Source organism: Anabrus simplex, chromosome 7 (genome assembly GCF_040414725.1).
Source record: "Anabrus simplex isolate iqAnaSimp1 chromosome 7, ASM4041472v1, whole genome shotgun sequence".
Lineage (NCBI taxonomy): Eukaryota > Metazoa > Arthropoda > Insecta > Orthoptera > Tettigoniidae > Anabrus > Anabrus simplex.
The window spans coordinates 337,676,330-337,701,029 of NC_090271.1; the positions used below are offsets into that span (position 1 = coordinate 337,676,330).

General features: G+C 40.1%; 1 protein-coding gene across 1 annotated transcript in view; it reads left to right on the forward strand.

Moving 5' to 3' along the window:
- Positions 1–24,700, forward strand: part of eys (eyes shut) — a 181,633-nt gene that overhangs the window by 134,893 nt on the left and 22,040 nt on the right. Inside the window, exons 20-21 of the mRNA XM_068228757.1 lie at positions 5,701–5,842; positions 23,525–23,697. Coding sequence (XP_068084858.1) covers positions 5,701–5,842; positions 23,525–23,697 — 315 coding nt within the window. The remainder of the gene's footprint in view (positions 1–5,700; positions 5,843–23,524; positions 23,698–24,700) is intronic.

Genomic DNA, 24,700 nt, shown 5'->3' on the forward strand with positions numbered 1-24,700 from the left:
CCTCAGCCATCCTCGAAGTGGTTTTTCGTATTTTCCTACTTCTCCTCCAGGCACCTAAGGCCACGGCCGTTTCCTTCCCTCTTCCTTGTCTATCCCTTCCGATCCTCCCATCCTCCAACAAGGCCCCGGTTGAGCATAACAGGTGAGGCCGCCTGGGCGAGGTAATGGCCCTCCTCACCAGTTTCATCCCATACTCAAAGTCTCACGTTCCAGGACACTACCCTTGAAGTGGTAGAGGTGAAATCCCTAGCTGAGTCCGAGAGAAAACCAACCCTGAAGGATACACTGATTAAGAAAGAAAGAAAGAAAGAAAGAAAGAAAGAAAGAAAGAAGGAAAGAAAGAAAGGTCATAGTACTATAGGGCTATAATCTATCATTCCCCAAAAAATATATATTTATGGTTGGAACAACTGGCCTACCCACTTCCAGGGCCCATGAAAGAGAATTAAATATCTTTGTGGAGGGAAAAAGTTAAACATGATAAAGATAAATATGACTTCATCTAGTTTTCACAAGTCGGGCTGAGTAGTTCAGACTGTTGAGGTGCTGGCCTTCTGACCCCAACTTGGCAGGTTCGATCCTGGTTCAGTCCGGTGGTAGTTGAAGGTGCTCAAATACGTCAGCCTCGTGTCGGTAGATTTACTGGCACGTAAAAGAACTCCTGCAGGACTAAATTCCTGCACATTGGCGTCTCCGAAAATCGTAGAAGTAGTTGGCGGGGCGTGAAGCCAATAACATTAATTACATTTGGCTTTTAACAAGCTGAGCATATCAGGAAAGAAAAGTGTCCCGGTGACATTTTAGTCGCTCAATACAAGAATGTCTTTGGGTGCTGTGACTTTTACTTTTTTTTCTTAACGTCACACCGTCACATATAGGTCTTATGGCGACGATGGGACAGGAAAGGCCTAGGAATGGGAACAAAGCGGCCGTGGCCTTAGGTACAGCCTCAGCACTTGCCTGGTGTGAAAATGGGAAACCACGGAAAACCATCTTCAGGGTTGCCGGCAGTGGGGTTCAAAACCCACTATCTCCCGGATGCGAGCTCACAGCTGCGCGCTCCTAACCGCACGGCCAACTCGCGCGGTATTTTTACCCTTCGGTTTATTGACTTGGCTTGTATAACCTAAAACTTAGGCTAAGTTGGATAATATTTTAAACACCTACATCACTATTTTCACCTGTGTGCAATTATGTTATTTATTTCATTAATATTATGATAATTATTATAATTGAGCATTGTTAACTTATAAGACCCCAACAGACAAGCATTGGTTTTGTGTAGAGTTATACATTTGTTAAATTCACGTTGTTTCCTTTCATGATGTACACGCCTATTCTTTGTTACATTATAGAGTATTTAGATATAACCTAAATTTCTTTACCAATTAAGCTCTTCAATAAAGACATACATAACTGTCCCATGCCAAGATATATTGGTAGAATTAGAGCTGTCAAAATGGTTCATAACCCCTTTGATTTATTATCTTGACATGGATCACCCAAAACATAGGTTAGGTTTGGAGAATACTTTAATAATCAGCATTATTTAATGCACTGTTTTTTACTTTCATATTCCAAGATGTAATTGAAGCATTTAAATAAAGCATCATACTTTAAAATTTAAAGTTTTACCACTAGAACAGCTGACATGGAAAAGTGATTTGAAAATTCAAACAAATTCATCTTACGTTAAAATCTTCAAAAAAAAAATAAACTGTAGACTTTTCCGATATATCACCAGCATTTCTCCGGCTCGCCAAAATCCATTTCTCCCTAGTTTTAGCGTCTTTGGAACATTTATAAACAATTTGTTTGGTATGGTATGCGATGTGCTATTGCACATCGGAACTCTACACCATTTATAAGTTTTCTGCCTCACTGTCTGCGCAGGATTCATTTTAAGTCTAAAATATACCACTCAGGTTATTATCCAATGTATAGACCTCGAATTTAACCATACTAGACACTAACGTAAATAGAAATACGCGAGGTGTATCCTGCTTCTCACAGCACACTATGTGTTACTTCGTCTGCTAATTCAGTCAACCTGTACGATGACGTCAGACCAATGAGATCGCGTGCTTGCGTGACGTGACATTTTCGTAGATTTTTATCACGTTTGGAGTTATTATTTGTACATTCTGATCACATTTTTGAATTCTGCATGAAATTTTGAATCAGATTAGCATATTTTTAATTAAAACCCCGGATCATGCATGTTCCCTATTGTTTCGGTTGTGTCTGAACGACTAAGCTTGCTACTACTAGTGTAGTATTGATGCTGTTTGTGTGGTTTCACTTCAGTCCCACAAATAGTAGCAAATTTCAAGAAGGAAGCTGGTCATAGTAATACGTACAGAAATATATAACATTAAATTGAGTGTTCCTCATTGATCTTGAAAACCAACATAATTATTAATATCTTATAGACATGATATAGGCTTGTGCCATGTCAAGAAAATAAGGTGAAATTCTTTACATTTCGCAGAGTACTTTGCAGACGCAGAACAAAGAAAATAAGGTGAAATTCTTGACACGGCATAAGCCCAAAAGCCTACATCATGTCTATAAGTACTGACCGAGAAAGCATCACTGATGACATTATGAATATCTTGATTGATCATTTTCTTGGGTAAGGGAACCTCCGTTATTGAGGTTAGTGTGTTGATGGCTATGTCTTGTGATTTCAATATGTAACTAGTCAAGTTGGCAGCAGTGATGAGAGCGGTGATATTTGCTTTATAGCGTATAACATTAACTGCCGAGTACTAACTCCTCTCAACCCATAGCAACTTTTCAGATCCGTGTCACAGACTCGTTATCGTCTTGTACTATCACTTGCGATTGACGCACTCAAGACTGATTGGTGTGCACAAGTTACACTCTTTATAAAGGCCCGTAAAAGATTCCAGCACTTTCCACTTCCAGATCATTCTGGGCAAATTCTCGCTATGTTGACCATCACACTCGACAAACAGTTGGTTTTGTCACCATATGCATTTGTTAAGCCTCTCCACAGTTTTGGAAGTGATCAGCTTCCAGGTTTTTTGGAGCTTCCTTATTGTAAGCCTCAACAATTTACTCGTGCTATTGTTTTCCTCAGTGTTGCTGCTCTGCCACAATATAAATATTACTTTTGGTCTTCTTGTAGATGTAGAGGTCCAATTTCAGCCCATGAGAAGTTCAGTGAAGACATGAACTAAATTTCTCATACTCTTAACTAATATCACAGTATCTTCAGCTGAGCATTATAAATTACTTTGAAAGATTTGTTCTCGAATATTCTGCTTGTAACAAAGGTCCTCCAAACTTATTTCTAAGACTGGTTTCCATAACATATATTTCTTATATTCCTTATTCTGCATTCTTATAATGTAATGAACTGAAGTAAAAGAATTTCTTATATAATAATGGCCAGGTGCAGGTCTTTTGAGTTGACGCCGTGCAGGCGACCTGCGCTTCTGTGAGGATGGGGCTGTACCTATGGTGAATTCTAATGCTGAAGACGTTCCCAAGCCATAGGAATTAACTAATGAAAGTAAAAATCCCCTACCGGGAATTGAACCTGGAACCCCTTGATCTGTTCTGTATCCATCTTTAACAAGTTCATTTTTGTAATTGCAGCAGAAATGCCATCTAGCAGCGATGAATGACAGCAGTAGTTAGCTAAATGTTATTGCTGTTAAGTTTTAGAGGTTTAGCTCATTTTGTTTTCTTCCAGCATGATGATATTAGAGCATCTCCATTCTTTTCATGACTGTTTCTTCCCTCATTCTTTGAGTGACTGTTCCTCTGAGTATTTCCTCTCCTTTCGGCAGTCATCTTCGTGATCAATAGAGGCTAATGACCATCTATTTTTTGCATCTTACAAACACAGTCATGACAACAATCAGTACTCTCATCTGTTAATTTGTTTTGATGACAACAGCATGATTCTTCAACATCAGCATTGATAGACCGGGCAATATAAATCTAAATTCATGAATATTGTCATTATAGCTCTAATGGTAAAAATGTATCGGATGAAAAAATTGAAAATTTTGTATGTACACGCTTAAATTAAGCTAATATTTCCAGAGAGATTTAGAAATGATAAATATAGTGTGGCGAGTTATCATGGTCTTTAAAGCTAAAATCAATAATTGCAATATAATTGGTCTGTTATTGCACATTGTAATTTTACAGCTTACTCATTCTTGGTTGCCAGCATTTTTCTGTCAATTTACTCTCATAAGTTGGTAACTAGCATACATGGCTAGTGCGTATAGTGGAGGCCACATGGAGTCTCTGGCAGTGCCAATGCAATATGAGAGATTTGGTCTCTTTTACCAAAAATTGATGCCTGCCAGGCCATCAGATGATATAGATTTTACCCATTCAGGACAAATATTTCACTCTTTACAGTTATCAGTATATACAAGTTTGCTTGCATTTGAGTCTTCCACTGAACACAGTTTTCATGATCATGGTTGAACACAAACCGGCCCCGAGGTGTAGGGGTAGCGTGTCCGCCTCTTACCCGGAAGCCCCGGGTTCGATTCCTGGCCAGGTCAGGGATTTTTACCTGGACCTGAGGGTTGGTTCGAGGTCCACTCAGCCTACGTGATTAGAATTGAGGAGCTATCTGACGGTGAGATAACGGCCCCCGTCTAGAAAGCCAAGAATAACGGCCGAGAGGATTCGTCGTGCTGACCACACGATACCTCGCAATCTGCAGGCCTTTGGGCTGAGCAGCGATCACTTGGTAGGCCAAGGCCCTTCAAGGGCTTTAGTGCCATGGGGTTTGGTTTGGTTGGACACACTGTTCTCCACATGACTTCTCGTAGCACAGTGTTGTTCCAGAACAGTTCACAAATAGCAAGCCTCCTTGAACTCCAAGCAGCCAACCGATGGACTCACTCTTGATAAAAACTCACGACTGTGTGTTTACTTCCATTCACTTGCAGTTGACGCAAGACCGACTCTGCACTCTGATACATGACTGTGGAAGATTCTCACAGTTGCTACTTCTGGCCACTTCGCCGCAATTATCATCTCTTGCTGGCATTATTGCCAGTCACCCTGTAGTCAGCCTTCGTTATGACATCTCCATTGTTCTTCATATGGTGAAAACATATAAAACAAAGTTATATTTTCCACAGCTTTTGTTATATTCAGTATTTTGGTATAGGTAATATTAACAGAAACATTTAACATTTCCTGTTTTGTAACCCGTAACGTTACTATGCCGCTGTTTACTAATCAAATAACATATATGCTTAGAGCACAATCCAGCATAAACACAGAGTTTTAGAAAATACGTTTTAGCCATTTTCTCTCATGTCATAACAAAAAAACTGAACCTACTTTTGATTTCTACATACCTAATTTGAGATGAAAATGAGGTATGAGGCAAAAAAATCTGGTCTAGAAAGTAGAAAAAGTATTGGAATAATTTTTCATGCTGACCACATGTCACCTCATAATCTGGAGGCTAAGACCCATTAGGGGCTGTGGTACCTTAGCTATTCTTATGGGACAAAAATGTGAATTTCTTAGACAAAATTTAATTTTGAATTGTGAATATTTACATTAGATACAGGCACTGATTCTCTTCTCTCCATTTTAACTGTTTATAATGATTTATTAATTCAATACATCAAGCTATATCTAGGGCAGTAGCACTTTCAGGTAACGTTGTATTATATCATGTTTCAGCAATACACTGGTGCTCGTTGTCAAATCCAGCAGTCCTGCTTAGATATTGGTTGCCACAATCATGGTCGTTGCGTCAAAGAGAGTGGCGTAGCATCACGGTGTCACTGCCCACTCGGCTGGGGCGGAGCGTTCTGTGAAGAAGGTATTTCTCACCAGTGTAGCCATTTGCTATTTATATTTCTACACTAAAGTGTACTGCAGGGTTTCTTCCCATGACCAAAGAAAGGGAAGCTGTTTACTTGGGACCTTGCTCCAAAGTTTTAAGTCAAGTAATTTATAGGTTAATGATTACATGATTTGAAAGTATCAGTTTGGAGCTCTGCTAACCTTAATTTAGCCACACAGACGCACATGAGATGCTGTCAGTTGGTACACTATTTTTATTTACATATATTCACAAAATAATACTCACATAACCTTAATCACCGCACCACAAAACAAAAATACTTCACTTGTAGGATATCAACAAAGCCGCCATCTTTAAACATTTGATAACTGACACTGAATACCACAGAGGTTACACTTTGAAACACAGTTGATAACAGATGACTACCGATCAACTCAACATGGAGACTGCCTGGCTCGGCACTGAACAATAACTTCCAAACCATACTAACTAAAAACTAAGTTTCAACAACTCACTTGACTGTCAAGATCGCCTCTTTATATATATGTGCCTGGCTTCCAAAAAGATACGTTACAAACAAAAAAAAAAAAAAAAAAAACAGGAAATACATAAATTATAATGTATAGAATATTCTCAATTGTTCTCATGTGTCAACCTCATCAGAGGAGTTAATGTGATGAAATGAATGACGTGATATATGATAGTAGGAAGCAGAGGGTGAAACCCGGTGCCAGCACATAGCCTACTCCTGTTGAATAGCACCAAGCGGTCTGCTCAAGGCTTAATGTCTCCATCCAATGAATGAATCGCCATCAACAGTGCCATATGCCCTCACTCCATATGAGCACTGCGGAGAGGTTTGGAATTTAATCCAGGCTTTAGGCACGCAATCTAGTGATTAGAAATTGTATACCACCACTTCCACCACCCTGCTGGCCAACATTCTGATGGTGAACATTTTTTCGAGCAACAAGACTCAAACCGACTAACCATGGTGTCAACGCCTTAACGATAATGGCCACCAGGCGGGCTATACTACAGATCACTACACAAATATTTCACAGTAATAGAATAAGCACACTAATTTGTAATAAGATATAATGCACTACAATCATTTTTAAACTATATTCAGACGTATCCTAATTACAATATGTTATTACTAAGCACAAACCAAAATGAAAATTGCAAGTTTAAAATTCGCAAGAACTACTCAAAGATTATCGACAAAGCTACATGCGTAGACAGATTATTATTACACATGAATATAGCAGGCAAGATATATACTGTATTTACACTAGAATTCTCAACTGAAATATGGTTATATGATTTTTACAGCTACTAGGAAGGACGAAGAATAATTGCTCAAAACTATGCTAGGGACCTGAATTGTAATATTATTGGGATGATTATAACTTTTACTCGATGAATAAACGAAGGTGCAATGTACAAAGTGTGCCGGGGACTTAGAAATACAAATTATTGGAATACAGTAATCAGCTGATTCTTGTATTTATTTACTCAACTACAATATGTACTCTTTGATCTCGTCGGAATGCAACAAACAGTCCAAAGACTATTGAGTAATTCTCCGTGTATTCTCTTTAACTTCAACGTTTACAGGTGTATCGTTTATTTAATTGAATAAATTATTACCTTTCTGATAGTTTGAACAGATATCTATATGAAATACCGGCTCTATTGTCAGCTCGAATGTGAAAGCTACAGAAGTTACAACTCCTTTTGATAATCTTCCTTTGTAAGTATTATACCAACAAACCTACAGATATTTAAAATAGTTAATACTATTACATAAATTATTTCCTAAACCTAAATTTGAAACAAAGTACACCTAGCCAGCCTACTTAATCTAGAAAATGTAATCTACTGAAAACCAAATGGACTACTTGATATAAACTTCAAATAAATATCACTACTCCCAATTGCCCTAGGTTGTGCCAAAGATCTGGCAGAACCAGGCATTATCCAAAACAGTGGAAATACGATTGGTGGAATCACTAGTGTTTTCTGTTTTCCTCTACAGTAGTGAGACCTGGACTGTGGAGGCTAGTTAGATGTGGTATGTATACCATGGAGACAAAGAAGAACAAATGCCTCCATCACAAATGTTTATCTTCCCGCGTTAGTGAGAGTTACCTCCAGTTCCTGGGGCACATTTTGAGGAGAGAAGGAGACAATTTAGAAAAGACCATTCTGCGAGGCAAAATTGAAAGTACCAGACCGAGAGGCAGAACAAGTAGATGGTTAGACCAAGCCATGAAGATCACCGGTCTACGTCTTCACAATATCTTAAGAAGAGCTGAAGACCGCTCAGGATGTAAAAATCTTGTTAATGATGCGGTTACTAATGAAGTGAATAAATGAGGTCACGACGTTCAGCAATGAGTAAACCGACTGATGATGATGATGACTCCCAATTTCTATCAACAAGCCTAAACACCAATATATAAATAGCACACACAAAATTAAACAATTTCAGTAGGTTTCAACTGCTTTATCACTACAATAATGCAAGAGCACTCTCAACAGCTGATCATTCACAAATTCAGAAAGAGTTTGAAAGCATGGTAAGAAATCTGTTGTAGGTAAAATTTCAAAGTCATGCTGGAACTGAGTTAACTGGAAAGTGAATATATAAACATCAGTGTGTGTAGGAAGTGGGATATCAGAGTGTTGAGTGTAAAACACCTGGGGACGGAACCCATCTCTCATCTCACACCCTCACTGACCACAAAACTTGGTCTCAATTTTTTGTCTCTCTAAGAAATCTGCTGCATTTCAAATTATTCTCACCGGGCGAGTTGGCCGTAAAGTTAGGAGCGCGCAGCTGTGAGCTTGCATTCAAGAGATAGAGGGTTCGAATCCCACTGTCGGGAGCCCTGAAGATGGTTTTTCATGGTTTCCCATTTCCTCACCAGGCAAATGCTGGGGCTGTACCTTAATTAAGGCCACGGCCACTTCCTTCCCATTCCTTGGCCTTTCCCGTCCCATCGTCGCCATAAGACCTGTCTGTGTCAGTGCGATGTAAAGCACAATAGCAAAAGAAAAAATTCCCGATACTCCACAGTTGCTTTTGGTATGAAGACAGTTATTCATAACCAAGTGATATCAATCAGAATGTTAACTTAGCACTTACATCAAACTGCATGGATCAAGTAAGGGTCTATCGAAATCGTCTATCAGTCTCCTCATTCCAATCCAGCCCTGTATCCCCAAGTTCCACATTCTTTCCACGATATATAAGGCCAACAATCCAGGATGCCTCATTGTTTCCATATAAATTAACAAGAGACAGTTTTTTTATTTTTTTATTTAGCGTATGGCCCATACAATCAAACTGAGTTTAGATATAAATTATATACATATTTACATAACAAGAAAACAGTGAACAAGAAAAGGATCCCTACAACTGAATGTCAAGATCACTGATCCACTGTATTGCTTCTGGAGCTGCCATCAGGAAATCCACTTTGCTGCCTGTGTATGCCCGCGTTTCACACTCTCTGACAATATGATGTATGGTTTGTCGTGCAGCTCCACAGTCACACGCGGGTGTCGGCAACTTGTTCCATTTAAACAGCATGTCTCTGCATCTGCCATGGCCTGTTCTTATTCTGTTCAGAGCAGACCATGTTTTACATGGTAGTTGGAATCCACTTGGAAGTTTGGCATTCAAGAACATACTGTGCAGGTGCGTCTCCGTTGCTGCTTCCCACCGTCTTTTCCACTCTGCAGTTGGGTTGTAGCTTCTAGCAACCATGTCTGAGGCGTTACGTAAAGTTGGATGGCGTGAACGTAATCTGTTTTGGTTGATAGTTCATAGATCTTCGTGTACAGGTAGATCGGGGTTCCTTAAGATTTTATTGAATTCCTTGATAAGAGCGGTGGATCTGCGTAAATCAGATGGCATTATTCCAGATAGAAGCGGGAGCCAATGAGTTGGTGTAGATCGAATTGTGCCATTTATTATGCGCATAGTGGAATTCAATTCAGTATCAATGAGTTTTGTGTGATGACTGTTCATCCATACTGGAGCACAGTACTCAGCACTTGAATATACCAAGCCTAAAGCTGAAGACCGTAAAACGCTTGCCGAAGAACCCCAGGTAGTTCCACAAAGCTTATGAATGATGTTGTTACGTATTTTCAGTTTCTGTGCATAGCCCAGCAGATGTTGCTTGTAGGATAGTGTTCGATCCAAGATTACTCCAAGATATTTTGGGTTCCAGTTGTGGTGAAGTATCCTGCCACAGAAACTTACATTCAATTTAGTATTTGCTAAGTGACAAGAGACAGTATATTTACTTGATACAATATATTTACTTGATATACAGTACTGAACAGAACTGAAATTTATAGCTTATAATCATCGTTTCCAGTCAAGGTTCTTTCACAGAATCCATTTGAGCACCAGTTGACCAACATCATCAACCCTTTGTACATTACCTTGTCCCGGTCACTCTTCTCATCCCCATCTCATCAGGCTGCCTTCTAGTTTCTATTGATGTCACGACAACCTAATGTCCTGCCCCATACTTCCTTCCTCATCTATACCACAACTTAGATTCACAGCACCGCTATGGGCACCAGGATGGCCAATACTGTGCCAACCTCTTCGTGGGAAAATGCGAGAAGGATTTCCTTGCTACTGAACCTCTCCAACCTATAGTCTGCTGGAGTTCATTAGTGATATCTTTCTTCTGTGCACCATGGAGTAAGTCTCCTTGACTCATTCCTGCACTGCCTCAACTCTAATTACAATGCCCATTTCACTTGGCAGATCTTCCCCACTTCTCTTGCTTTCCTTGATGTTGACTTCCACCTTCACAATGGCAGAATCGACAACTCTGTACATGTTACAATTAAAAAATGTCATTATATTGGTCCGTATTGATACAATTTAATTAAGAACATTAATTTAGTTTACTAATCCACCTAATCCGTATTGACTGTACATGTCGAACCCACCAAACATCAGCAGTCTCCATTATAACAGTTACCTATATCACATAAAACAATCTCTACCAATCAGCCTTGCCATCTGGGGCAAACAGATTTTTTCAACCCCTAAAGCATACAACCAGGGAAAAGTCTTTACCACTAGTGGTTACCCCTCCCAACTGGCTGACCGTCAGATCTCCTGGAGAATGAACTCTGTCCCCAGACTCCATGAGCAACCTAACCCCGTACCCTTCATAACCGCATCTCGTCTTGGCCTAGTCCGGCTCCATGGCTAAATGGTTAGCCTGCTGGCCTTTGGTCACAGGGGTCCTGGGTTCGATTCCTGGTAGGGTCAGGAATTTTAACCACTATTGGTTAATTTCTCTGGCACAGAGGCTAGATGTATATGTCATCTTCATCATTTCATCCTCATCATGACGCACAAGTCGCCTACAGGCGTCAACTCAAAAGACCTGCACCTGGCGAGCCGAACATGTCCTCGGTCACTCCTGGCACTAAAAGCCATACACCATTTCATTTATCCTGGCCTACCTAACATCGATCACATTTTGCAACAAGCATTCAATCTTCCCTCATCCTTGCCCTACACCCATATTTTTTTTCCAAAGAATCCTACAGTCACATACAGGAACCCACCTAACCTCTCTCTCTCTATGAAACTCACCAATCTTCACCCTTTCTGGCTCTTTCCCCTATGAAGGTAGCAACTGTAACACCTGCCATTTACATACACTTTCACCAGCAGCATCATTAACAAGTCTTACCCGCATACAATGTTGTCATGACAACATTATCTACCAGCTTCAATGCAGACTCTGCCCTCTGCCCAGCTTTCTACATCTAGCAGCAATCTAGCCAAAGGAATATACACCCACCACAGTATGTGTGAAACACCTAACATGGATCTTCTTATTCCAATTCACACCTGGTACCATCAAATCACATTTGATGATTGTTTCACAGTCAAAGTCCTCAAACAATTACCTGCCAAGTAATCACCCTTTCACCCTTAGAGATTCTGATGTTGGACATAAACTGGTGCTCAAGTCTAGGGAAGCACCTGGCCTTAACATTAGATAACTGCTCCCTTTTTCCATTCTCTTGTATATCTGTCCCCCCACTTCCTTTAATCGTGCAGTGGTCACACACAATTCTACATCATAGAAGGTGGTGTGGCGTCTGAGAGACGCCATTTTGTTTCTGAGGCAATTATGCTTTCCCAAGTTTCAAATAATGATTCAATTAATTTTAGGACATTTTGAAAGATGAATAAACATACTGAATCTATGATATAAAATCAACTAAAGATGTATATATAGGAACTTTAAACGTCTCTCTGGCATAACCAAGCGGCACATTTGTGTGGTTACATTTTTCCTTGCAACACATAAGTACAGTACAGTAGGTATACCAATTGGGGCCTTTATTTGACATACGTCTGTAGATCGAGATTTCTTTCCTGCTGTAGTTCCCCTGATTGATGATTGATGTTTGTTGTTTAAAGGGGCCTAACATCTACGTCTTCGGCCCCTAATGGTAAGAAATGAGACGAAATGATCTGACAAATTAAAAACCCAAAATCCTCCACTGACCACAATTCAAAGCGTGAGGATGAAGAATGAATGGATATGAATTTAAAACGATCACTGGAACCGACCCACAGTCCCTCACATGCACAGAAGCTGGCGTAAAACAATAGTATTACTGACCAAGGGACTGCCTCTATGGCACAATACTGAATCGATGATGCTTGTAGTCGAAAGGATTCCAAAATCCAAGTCATCGGCCCCTCATAATTGCTAGAAAAGTAGGACCATGGTATTTGTCATGTTGTGGTACTAATAAAGAGTAGCGTAGACCTGCGGTATTCCACATATTATGGTACTACTCACAGGTAATGAAATTCGCACATGTATTACAGACGTGCTGTGTTTCGCACATTGTGGAGCCATTGACAGGTAACGCAAACCTATGGTGTTAAATCACCTAAGTGTTCTAACCACAGGGACTCGTACTATCCCGTGGTGTTCCTCATATAGTGGGTACTAATCATAGGCAAGCCGGAACCATGGGTTCCCTCATCCCATGGTGTCATTCATATAGTGCTACCAATCACAGGTACTGTAAAAGCCATCGCGCTCTCATTTGCAACTAATCACAAACCTATTTGGTACTACATAGTGGTACTACGCACAAGGAAAAGCGACCCATGGTGTTCCCTGTGTGGTGGTACTAATCACAAGGAGTTTCATGGTTCTAATATAATCATCCCTTGGTCGCCCCTTTTAGTCGCCTCTTACGACAGGCAGGGGCTACCATGGGTGAATTGTTCGTCTGCGTCTCCCACCCATAGGGAGTTGTGTGTTTGGTCCCTGAGAGGTATTTAAATTTCCTCAAGTCCACCGGCAAGTCGGTTAGGAACGTCCTATCTGCCACCCGGGACGCGCCACGTGGGAGTATCACCTCTCCCCCCTGCTACGCCTGCGTAGTAGGTTCGTGGGTAGTTCCCCTGATCCTGTTCCAATTTTCTAGTTTGTGCACTCATCTATAGTAGATACCATTGTGTCATCAAAGCATAGTTCCGAGTATTCTTTAGGTGTTTTAGCAAGCTTTGCAACCTCTTTCACACAAAGTAAATGCATGACGATATTTTGTAACCAGGTTTGTATATTTCTGGGGGGATGACTTTACGTCGCTTAGAAACTCCATTTTGCCCCAGGAAATTTGTACTGTAATTTTCTCCTGCTTCATCATAACTGTCTGCATCCTGTTCAGTGTCTATATCCCTTCTGGTTTTTAGAACATCTTCCTCCTCATCACTATACAGTTCAACTTTTTCATGATAATCATCACCTTCAAGCAAACTCTGAACAATCCTTCTGTCTTCAAGGCGATCAAGGTTATATCTTCTCTTCTTTCCACTCATTCTCAGTGCTTTTAATTTTAATTTCGTGTGGCTATTTCTAGCCGAGTGCAGCCCTTGTAAGGCAGACCCTCCGATTAGGGTGGGCGGCATCTGCCACGTGTAGGTAACTGCGTGTTATTGTGGTGGAGGATAGTGTTATGTGTGGTGTGTGAGTTGCAGGGATGTTGGGGATAGCACAAACACCCAGCTCCCGAGCCATTGGAATTAACCAATGAAGGTTAAAATCCCCGACCCGGCCGGGAATTGAACCCGGGACCCTCTGAACCAAAGGCCAGTACGCTGACCATTCAGCCAACGAGTTGGACATTCTCAGTGCTAAAAATATGAAACATTTATGTTTTAGCAAGAAACCATCCAATCTGAGACATTCTGATGAATAATTGCTGCATTCATATCTATATATTTAAAAAATTTATGAAAACTAAAGTCAGTCAGTCCGGCCATTCCATCCGGTCAATTTCCTTCATTCTTTTTTTAACCGAAAGGTATTCATGCACAGATTTGTCATCAGGTACTATAAATCACTTAACTTCTGCCTTCCTCAAATTATTTGATTTTTCAATTTTTTGTCTCTTTGAAGCAGTCATATCTTTGGTTCTAATTGAGCTACGGAGTTTGTTTTGACCTAAGAACACTCAGTGGATGAAGCTCTTCCATTTCAGCTCTTAAATATTCAAATTGGTTGATTCTGTGGAAAGTTATGAATGCACATTCAATTTGACGTCTCATTTCTTCAACATTCTTTCTCATTGAAGTAATCATATCTTTCGTTCTAATTGAGGTACACAGTTTGTTTTGGTCTAAAAACACTCGATGGATCAAGTGCTTTCTTTTGAGGTAATAACTACTTAAATTGGTAGATTCTGAGAAAAGTTATGAGTGCATTTGTCTCCATGACAAAGATCTTTGAATCACTTTTTAACAGTTCGGCGCGTAGTGTTGTTCCAAGGAATGTTTAATTCAATTTCTTTGTGTGATGTATTTTCAAGTGTTTTGTTGACATAATATTACATTCTATTACCCCAGCAGATCATGTGCTTTATTTCATTAACTCAAAACTTTGCAAATACATCCATGAGGATAGTAACGAACAACACCATACTCTGTACATTGCGGGCGGAGCCAGCGGGAAACTGTTAGTTGAAGATAATACTTCAAAACAGGAACTTACCTTCTAGCAGTGAAGTTCACGTGGCATCTATGAGACACCATTGATAATTGTGTAACCATGGCGAATATAAGAACAAGTATGAGAAATCCTCGAGTTCAAGCGTGCCCCACCAGGCAGCGCTAGATTGGGCAAGCTCCACAGTACCAATCAGCTGATCTTAGGAATGATGCCAGAGGAAACGTATTACTCCATAACTGATAAGTATATACACTGTCTTTCAAAACACAATGGGAGATTACAATTAAAATACCACGGCAGGGTACAATGGCAAAACTCATACATGGAAATAAGAGCTATAGCCTTCATCATATGTTGCGGAAATCACAGGTAACTCGCAACATATTAAATCAAACACCCATGAAATATTTAAAGGTAATCCTCTACTTATCAACTCAATTTGACAGTTACTGGACTTTCGAAAGCTTGCGTGAAGATTTGGTGGAAGTTCAAGATTGTAAATCTCGCCGGACTTCCTTCGTTCTGAAGAAAAATTGGCACTTCAGGTAATGATAAACAAGTCTGGAGATTATATCCATAACATGTTGAAGACAACAGCCAGCTCCTGAAGGATCAACTGAAATTTTTTCTGTGGAATCGATACAATAAAAAAAAGTATTTCGCCCCACATTGATTTTGAGTTCAGTTTTCCATTAATTACTTTCTCGGCTGGAAAAAAATGTCACATACACTTTCTGAAGGGCGGATTATAAACACTTCATTGTTGCTTGAACCGTCATCTTTTATTTTGGTGAGAACTGAAAATTTACTTTGATTATTCTCAAGTAGAGAATGGACACAAGGCGAACACTTAATAAATTTAGAAGAGGGATTAACAACGTATCCAGCGAAATGGTACAGTAAACACTTCTCAATCGAAGAGTTGCGAACTGCGCTATCAAATTCAGCTACAGAGCTTTCCCAGTCTTCGATATTTACTGTATCTTGATCCACAATTTTTTGCTTAATGGAAGTTTCCACGATTGTTTCACTGTCTTGTTATGCATTTCCACATTCCGAACTAACATACGCACCTGATTACCATGAGCGATAATATTGTCTTTTCGGCATCAGAAAGTACACTAGAATGACCCAAATTTTGATCAACATCAGACTGACCTCTTAATTCCCCATTCGCTACTGCACTCCCGTCTTTTCCTGATGGTGTCTAGGTTCTTTTCACGGGACTTCATCTCACTTGAAATGTATTTCAACAAATTGGGGAAAATGTGAGGCACTGCTCCTGGGCGTAATTTCCACCTCACCATTTGCTATAAAATCATCTGATTTTACTATGAAATCATCAGACAAAAAATGGACAAATTTTGCTATTACCCGTTAACTCAATATCCTTCCGTGTAATAGCTCTGGCCCATTTCTTAAACTGATTTCTATCCTTCGGTGGTGAAAAAAATCGCACATCATCAACTACTCTACCATAGCCTGACTTACAGCCAGTCACACAACAGTACGACATGATGAACTATTAAATTAATCAGGCCACATAAGATAGCCTACATGCTTGAAGAACACAACACACAATGAACTGAGTTTAGGAACTGAAAGCAAAGAAAATTCCACTTATTCGCTGAAATATCTCGCACATTCCGAAGTCTCCCGCACTTTTCTATACCTGGCTTGCCGGAACTATGGAGCACATGTTGGATATAATCACTTGCAGTGCTTGCAGTGGCGGGACCACAAACTACCATGCTATAATGGCTGAGTCCTCACACTTTGTCTTATATTCGTCATGGTGTAACTATAACTCACCACCATACGAGTCAGACTAACAGAGGCATACAGATGCTGTATTATGTTGATTGTGAATAATTACTTCAAAGGTAGATCGAATTTCCAGTCAGTGGCCTTGATAGTTTGCTTGCAATGACAGTGTGGTGTCTGGCGTGACCAATCCAGGGTTAACTCACACAGCGTCTACTTGTCAACAATGACCACTACCATTATTATCCTTATTCCTTCTTTTCTTATTACTATTGTTATTTTTATAAATTGTTGTTATCTTCATTTATATTGTCACGTTGTACATTCTGTAATTATTTATATTATTATTTTTATGTTTGGTATTAGTGCTTCTAAGGGGTTGCCTGGCCAAGGCGGTAAAGGTGTGCTTGGTAAGGATGCGGGTTCGAATCCCCATTAGGAAGTCGTAAAATTTAACAAACGAGATTTCCACTTTCGGAGGTGCGTATGGCCCTGAGGTTCACTCAGCCTACACCAAAACTGAGTACCAGGTTAATTCCTGGGGGCAAAGGTGGCCGGGTGTAGAGCTAACCACTCTACCCCGGCAAATGCCGAGGTTACTGATAGCGGAAGCCTATATCTTCCACCCCTCCAAGCGCCTTCATGGCCTGTATGGAGATGACTTTGCTTTGCTTTATTAATACTTCTGTATTATTTAATTTTTAATGGTTTGTTATAACTGAAATGTTGTGGTTAAGTATAAGAGAGGGTCTTGAGCGCTAACATTGCCACAAATAAAGACAAATTACTTATTTCCAAAGGCTGCAGCCAAAAATGTTTGGACCCATGGTTTAAAAAAATTTGTTTTCTGTCCACGCATTCTTATAAGGTAAGTCACTGCTCTGTGTGTGTTCCTAGCTTTCTTACCAGGGTACTGATGAGACTGCCGAGCTGACCGAGGATGAGATTGATTTCACTGTGTGAAGGGCCTTGTTTTATCGCTTGTGTCAGAGAGTTCACCTCGTAGCTCGGAAAGTGAAGACGACCCACTTGCAGACTGTTATGCATATGGGTCCAATATTGAAACTGCTCCGAGTTCCAAATTTCTTGGAGAGTTTCATATAAAATAGCTGTTGCTGGTGGTGATTATTGCTTTAAGAGGAAGTACCACTGGGCAACCAATCCTCTATTAACACTAATCAGAAATGAAAATGGGAAAGGTCTGGCAAAAGAGAGAGTAGGGCCTCGCAACATAATACCGTCGGAGTTAGAAGAGTTGACCGAGGGAGGCCAGACCGGAGGACCCTGGCGCCAGTAAGTGGAAGCAATGCCAGATTCAGCCCGGTAAACCCATGCTCCCAAGTTGAGATCCCCTGATCTCCCTTTAACAACAGGCGGGGATGTATTTTATCAGCCCCATCTTCAGGAATTGAACATTATTACAGAGGTCTGTGTTTTCCAGTGCAGATATTACATGGATTGGGCATTATTCTGCATAAATACAGTACAAATTTCATTGTGATCTGTAATATTGATTAACGTCAGCGTAATCAGTACTTGTATTACTCGTGATGAGTTGCAATTGGTCAGTACGTGTTTCGGCTTGTGCATTTTCCTGTGGTTTGAAACTGAAGAATGTGTGTTGTTCATAACATGCTAAAACAATTGTAACTCATCACGAGTAATAAAAGTATTCTGCATACTATGAGGGCTATTTTCTAAGTAAGGATCATTTTGCAATAGAATAAAAACTACTAGATATATGTGGGCAATTTATGTCTCATCCAATTTTCCACAAATTCACCTACTTTTCCACATTTTTGTTGAAATATTTGTCATATCATGACATAAGTTCTTGTAAATCCTTGTCTGAACTGTTGTCAGTGTGGAAATGCTTCCTGGCGACGAAGGAAGAGATGGTAGTCCTTAGGCACAAGGTCAGAGCTATAGGGAGGGTGATCAAATTGCTGCCAGACAAACAATTCAGTGTGAGCTTGTGTTCGAGGTGCATGAAGTGACCACACTTTGGCAGAAAGAAAGTCGCAGCATTTATTCTGTATTGTGTGGAGAAGTTTCGTCAAGGTCACACAATATGCAACTGCATTGATTGTTGTCCCTCGTGGCATTAAGTTCACTAACAGAACGCCATGTCTGTCACAAAACACGGTTGCCAAAATCTTCGGACTTGAGAAAGTCTGCTTCAATTTTGCGTTTGTCAGAGATGATGTGCGTTGCCACTGGCACGTCTCTCATTTTTGTGTTCCTCAATCACCATCTTCAGAACCCTCTGATTGCACAACTTTCTGCAATCCACCTTTTCTGACACAATTTTGTAGAAAATTGATTTTGAAATATGTGGAAAGTGAAGTGACAGAAAGGATATTTCAAAACATCAGTTTGCACAAATGGTGGTACACATTATCATCACAAGGGTCACATTTCTATGACCTAAAATGTATGAAATATGCATGCGTTTATGACCTAAAAACATAAAAATATGACCTATGAAAATTGAAAATATGATTTAATGAATAGCATCTACATTTCATACAGAGTAATGTCACACCATCCGTACTGAATATGTTTTCATTAAACTCGTGAAGAAAACTTAGCAACTTCTCATTAAGTGAGACTTTTGTTTTAGGCATGTTGAAAGCAACTGAATGACTGAATCTCAGTCAGTCAATAACCAAGGTGACTCAGTATGTTGAAGGAGGAAAAGGGAAGGGCAAAGGAGAGAGATAAGAACAATGGCAAACAACTGCAGAATTATGCCTGCCTCCGTCAATAGCCACGTTTCCAGGAATTGACCCAACCAGGAAACCTGCTAGAAACATTCCATACACTACTTTTCAATGGTTCTTCAGCAGAAGTATATTCCACTCGATCATAAAAAAATGTCTAGAGCTTACTTTGTTTTTTATAAAATGAAATTCAAATGAAAATTACCAAAATATGTTGTTATAATCATATTTTGTTAATAAATAATAATAATAATAATAATAATAATAATAATAATAATAATCGTATGGCCTCAGCTACCGTGTGCAGACATTTCGATTTGACGCCATCTGGCTGTCTGCTCGTCAATTTCGACGTTCCGTTTTACTCTAGGTCCGCTAGATGGCAGACAGAGTAAACCGGATCTCTCTTGGGCGTCTATGGCTGAGATTTAATTAATTTTGTCGGGTAAATACCAAATGTATCACCAGAGATCTTTTACATGCCGACATCGTACGACATGGAGTGTCGAATGGACTTTTTTCCGCCCTTCAAAAATCCGACTACCTCTGCCGGGTTTGAACCCGCTATCTTGGGATTTGGAGGCCGACACTCTACCACGGATCCACAGAGGCAGCTAATATTTTGTTCAAAATATGCCACAAAACTTAAAAAAAAAAGGCCAAATATGCATTTATTTGACCAATAAAAACTGTTTAATTTTTATTGTCAGGCTTGTGACTACATGGCTACATGATATAATGTTTCTTGTCTTAGAAATCTGTTCCCTAATCATCACTGATCAGAGATGGTGAACAGAGTGTGAGTCGTAATGAACATTAACCCAACCTTCCTTGAATAACGTTACCAACTTACAGACTTTTCCATCACACATTGCATTAAGGCCATATACTTTACAGATCTGGTAATGAATATCTGTCAGTGGCACATTCCTTCCTGTTTAGAACCAGATAACTCATCATATCATACAAGCGGTAGGCTGTTTCATCATCTTAATGAGTTCAATTGCACACTAACAAAGGACCCTCACGAGTAAGGGGCTTTTGAAAGTGATGTAGTAATGACTGAGGCAGGAACCGGTATTAGTGCTAAGGATGCACCGTGTGCACAGGAGGGCGACGGCAAATGAGTGTCCGGGCTGGGCAGAGATCCACCTTCTCCGAAATGCATGTGTTACACTTCATCGACGTTCACGAAATGTTCAAAACAAACCTTTAGCTTGCACCAAGAAGATCAAAGGCGAACGCCTTCTGAAATATAAATCATTCAGGGCGATCAGCTAGGTACCCTCTCTTACAGAATGCATAGATAATCATATTGATATAATGTGGTGACAAGTAGTAATGGCAAGTGAATGCGAACCTATCTGTCATGCAGTTTATTGTGAAACTCACTATCCTTTATGGTATAGCTGCAGATGATGCAAAAGTATGTTTTGTAGGCAGGAAAAAAACAGACACCCAGAGTTTGAATTTGTCCTGCGGTTCCAGGTGTTATGAACTGCAATGTCACACATTTTCCAGGTGAGATTACTTCCTGTAAACTCAGTATGTTTTTATAGTCTAGCAACTGTAAGTTTTTTTCTCCAGCTATGGACCAAAAGCAGTGTTCATACCATAACTGTAGTTCTGGTAAGCGTATTTTCCCACTCTTGCTTGCTGTGACTTAAACTTTCCGTACTGTCCCTGCTAGGTCCCTGACACGCAACAGAATTATTGGAGGCAGACAACCTCCAAATTCTCGCAGCACAATAAATAACTTCCCAGCCAATTTGCCATTCAGACTAACAGTAGGCATAACTGTATATGAATCTGTTAGGGTATTGATGTTTTGTTGCTTATGCTATAACTCGTATGGTACCTCCAACTGCCAAGATGCCTTTTGTACCCATTTCCTCATCAAATCCCGACTGGTTGGTGTTGAAAACAAATTCCGCACTGAACAATGGGATAACATTTTTTACATTGTCTACAAATGCTCAAGCCGATTCTGTGGTGTGCTGTGCAAGTTGCCCCTTGTTTGGAATCTCGTTATTTCGCATTGTCAAATGCTGTAGCTCTATTTGAAGTTATGCAACCATCCACCACACCCCTTGAAGTCACTAGTTTGATGCCATACGTAGTTGGTCACTATCACACACATCGAGTAACTTGTCTCAAACATCCTTGAGTTTCTAAAACAACAATCTTTTTAACAGGTTCGCCTTGTCTTCCCTTGAAGTACCATGGTTTTTCTTATGTACCATACGGTCATATTGCTGTGGACTTAGTAACAGTTTTTTTACTATGTTGTGGATGGTCATTCTTACTGGACAATGATTGTTCTTTACTATGTTTCACTGGACGATGAACTACAAGCCTAGATATCACTTTCATCCACATTGTCATCAGTGCAATCCGCACGTGCATTGCCCACACATTCCACTGACTCATTTTGCAAAAACGCTAATATGTCATCCGTCATTTCCTTCTCACTCTGCAAAATACCTTGCATTCATTTCTGGCAGAAAGTCAATGTCAGTCTTCAAGAATTAAATATTAATATTTTTATTACAATAATTGCTCAGAAATAGATTAAGTTATTAACTGTTAACAGTAGTGGCTGGTAGGTACTGAAGCATGTGCACACCCAGATTTTGAACTGCTCATAAGTTTCTTCTCTTTTTTTCTCCTCCTTTCTTTCAGATCACACGAGACTCTTAAATTAAGCATTTCTTCAAGCTCAGCTGCACTCTGTACTCCTAGATTCCTATCTTCTTGTGCTTGTATGCGTGAACAGCATTAGGATGAGGATGACCAAAGTGTTTGGTGGGAGAGTCCTTGCTGTGATGATGATGATGATGATGATGATGCTTTTTATTTAAAGGGGCCTAACATCTAGGTCATCGGCCCCTAATGGTATGAAATGCAATGACAATTTAAAAGTGCAAAATTCATCCACTGACCAGAATTCAAAACACGATGATGAAGAATGAATTGATGAATATGAATTTAAAACAATCAGTGGATCTGACCCGCAATGCCTCACCTTCCAAGAAAGAATATTACTGACTAAGGGACTGCTTCCAAAGCACAATCCTTAATCGATGATGCTTGTTGTCTAAAGGGGTTCAATATCCAGGTCAACGGTCCCTCATAATGACACTTATCGCTAGTAAAGTAGAACCATGGTATTTCTCAAGTTGTGGTAATAATCAAAGGTAGCGTAAAATCACGGTGTTCCAAACATTATGGTACTACGCACAAGTATTGTACGTCGTACAGGTAACGCAGACCAACGGTGCCACTCATATAGTGGTACTAACCACAGGCACTGGAAACCCACAGTGAACCACTCTCGGCTGCTACTGATCACAAACCTATTGTGTACCTAACATAGTGGTACTACTCGCAAGTAAAGTCGACCCATGGCTTTCCCCATGCGATGGTAGTAATCACAAGTAGTTTCATCGTTCTAATTCAATCATCCCTTGGTTGCCCCTTTTAGTCGCCTCTTACGACAGGCAGGGGATACCATGGGTGTATTCTTTGTCTGCGTGCCCTATCGACCGGGGGTAGTCCTTGCCTTAAGGGAGGGGCAGCACACATGACAGTGATCCTCCCACATGAAAATCTGTTTCATGCATAAGCACCACCTACAACTGTTCTTGTACTGTGCAAGTGGCATGATTCCCTGTTGCCTGGTTCACTGTAAATTACTTACTTACTTACTGTTAGGTCTGATTGTAGGGTTTGCTACCCTAAGAAAACTGTTCAGTTTCCAGCAAAGGTGATGGAAAAATAAGTTACTCTTTCAAATTGTCTTGAAGCTGTCAAACTGCAATTATTTGGATGAAGTACGTTACCAGCCCTGGTCAATGAATAAATTTAAAATCACAGGGGAAATACCTGAAAGGTTTCTGCAATTCCAGTTGATATTTTGTAAAAGTACTTTGTCCGTGAATGATTCCTGCTTTGATTATTATCTAAATCTCAAATTAGAATTGCCTGCAAAGTAAAAGACTAAACACTGTTAGAGTTGGATTCACTCTTTTAATTACTCTATCCCCTCCAAAAATAGGAATAAACAAAATTTTATTGTACCAGATTTCAAGTAAGTCCAGCCAGCTGAAATCACCACCAGCTGCCACTGGCTGTAAGTAAGTGCTCTCACTAACAGTACGCATTTCTGCTTGCAGCAATTATTCTGGGTTCCCCTCGATTTGGAGGAGATGGTTATCTGCTAGTGAAGAAACCCCCAAGAGTTGTCAGGCAACACGAGCTCAGCATGCGCTCTAAAGTGGATATCAACTTCCTGTACCTCAACTTCTCTACTGCTGAACCTGATGGAATGATCCTGTGGAGTGGTTTGGTAAAGTCCTGTTATCTGCACCATCACTTTGCACTACTGCTCCCTTTGCACTCGTAAGTGTGCTGTTTTACTGTTATTCATTTAGTTCGACACATCTCCTAGATTCCCTTAGTGTTGCACGCTATACTGCGAGTCAATCAATCAATCAATACTGATCTGCATTTAGGGCAGTCGCCCAGGTGGCAGATTCCCTATCTCTTGTTTTCCTGGCCTTTTCTTACATGATTGCAAAGAAATTGGAAATTTATTGAACATCTCTCTTCCAATCCCTAACTCCCCTTCCTATAAACGAATATTTTCCCCAATTTTTCCTCTTGGAATTCCAACTTTATCTTCATATTCTGATCTTTCATACTTTTATAAACACCACTCAAAACTTATTCATCTACTCATGTCATTCTACGCCATCTCTCCACTGACAGCTCAGAACATACCACTTAGTCGAGCAGCTCGTCTTCTTCCTCCAAAGTCTTCCCACCCCAAATTTTGCAACATTTTTTTAACGCTTCTCTTTTGTCGGAAATCTCCCAGAACAAATCAAGCTGCTTATCTTTGAACTTTTTCCAGTTCTTGAATCAGGTTATCCTGGTGAGGGTCCCATACACTGGAACCATACTCTAGTTGGGCTCTTACCAGAGACTTATATGCACTCTCCTTTACATCCTTACTACAACCCCTAAACACCCTCATAACCATGTGCAGAGATCTGTAACCTTTATTTACAATCCCATTTATGTGATTACCCCAATGACGACCTTTCCTTATATTAACACCTAGGTATTTACAATGATCCCCAAAGGGAACTTTCACCCCATCAACGCAGTAATTAAAACTGAGAGGACTTTTCCTATTTGTGAAACTCACAACCTGACTTTTAACCCCGTTTATCAACATACCATTGCGCACTGTCCATCTCACAACATTATCGAGGTCACGTTGCAGTTGCTCACAATCTTGTAACTTATTTGTTACTCTATAAAGAATAACATCATTTGCAAAAAGC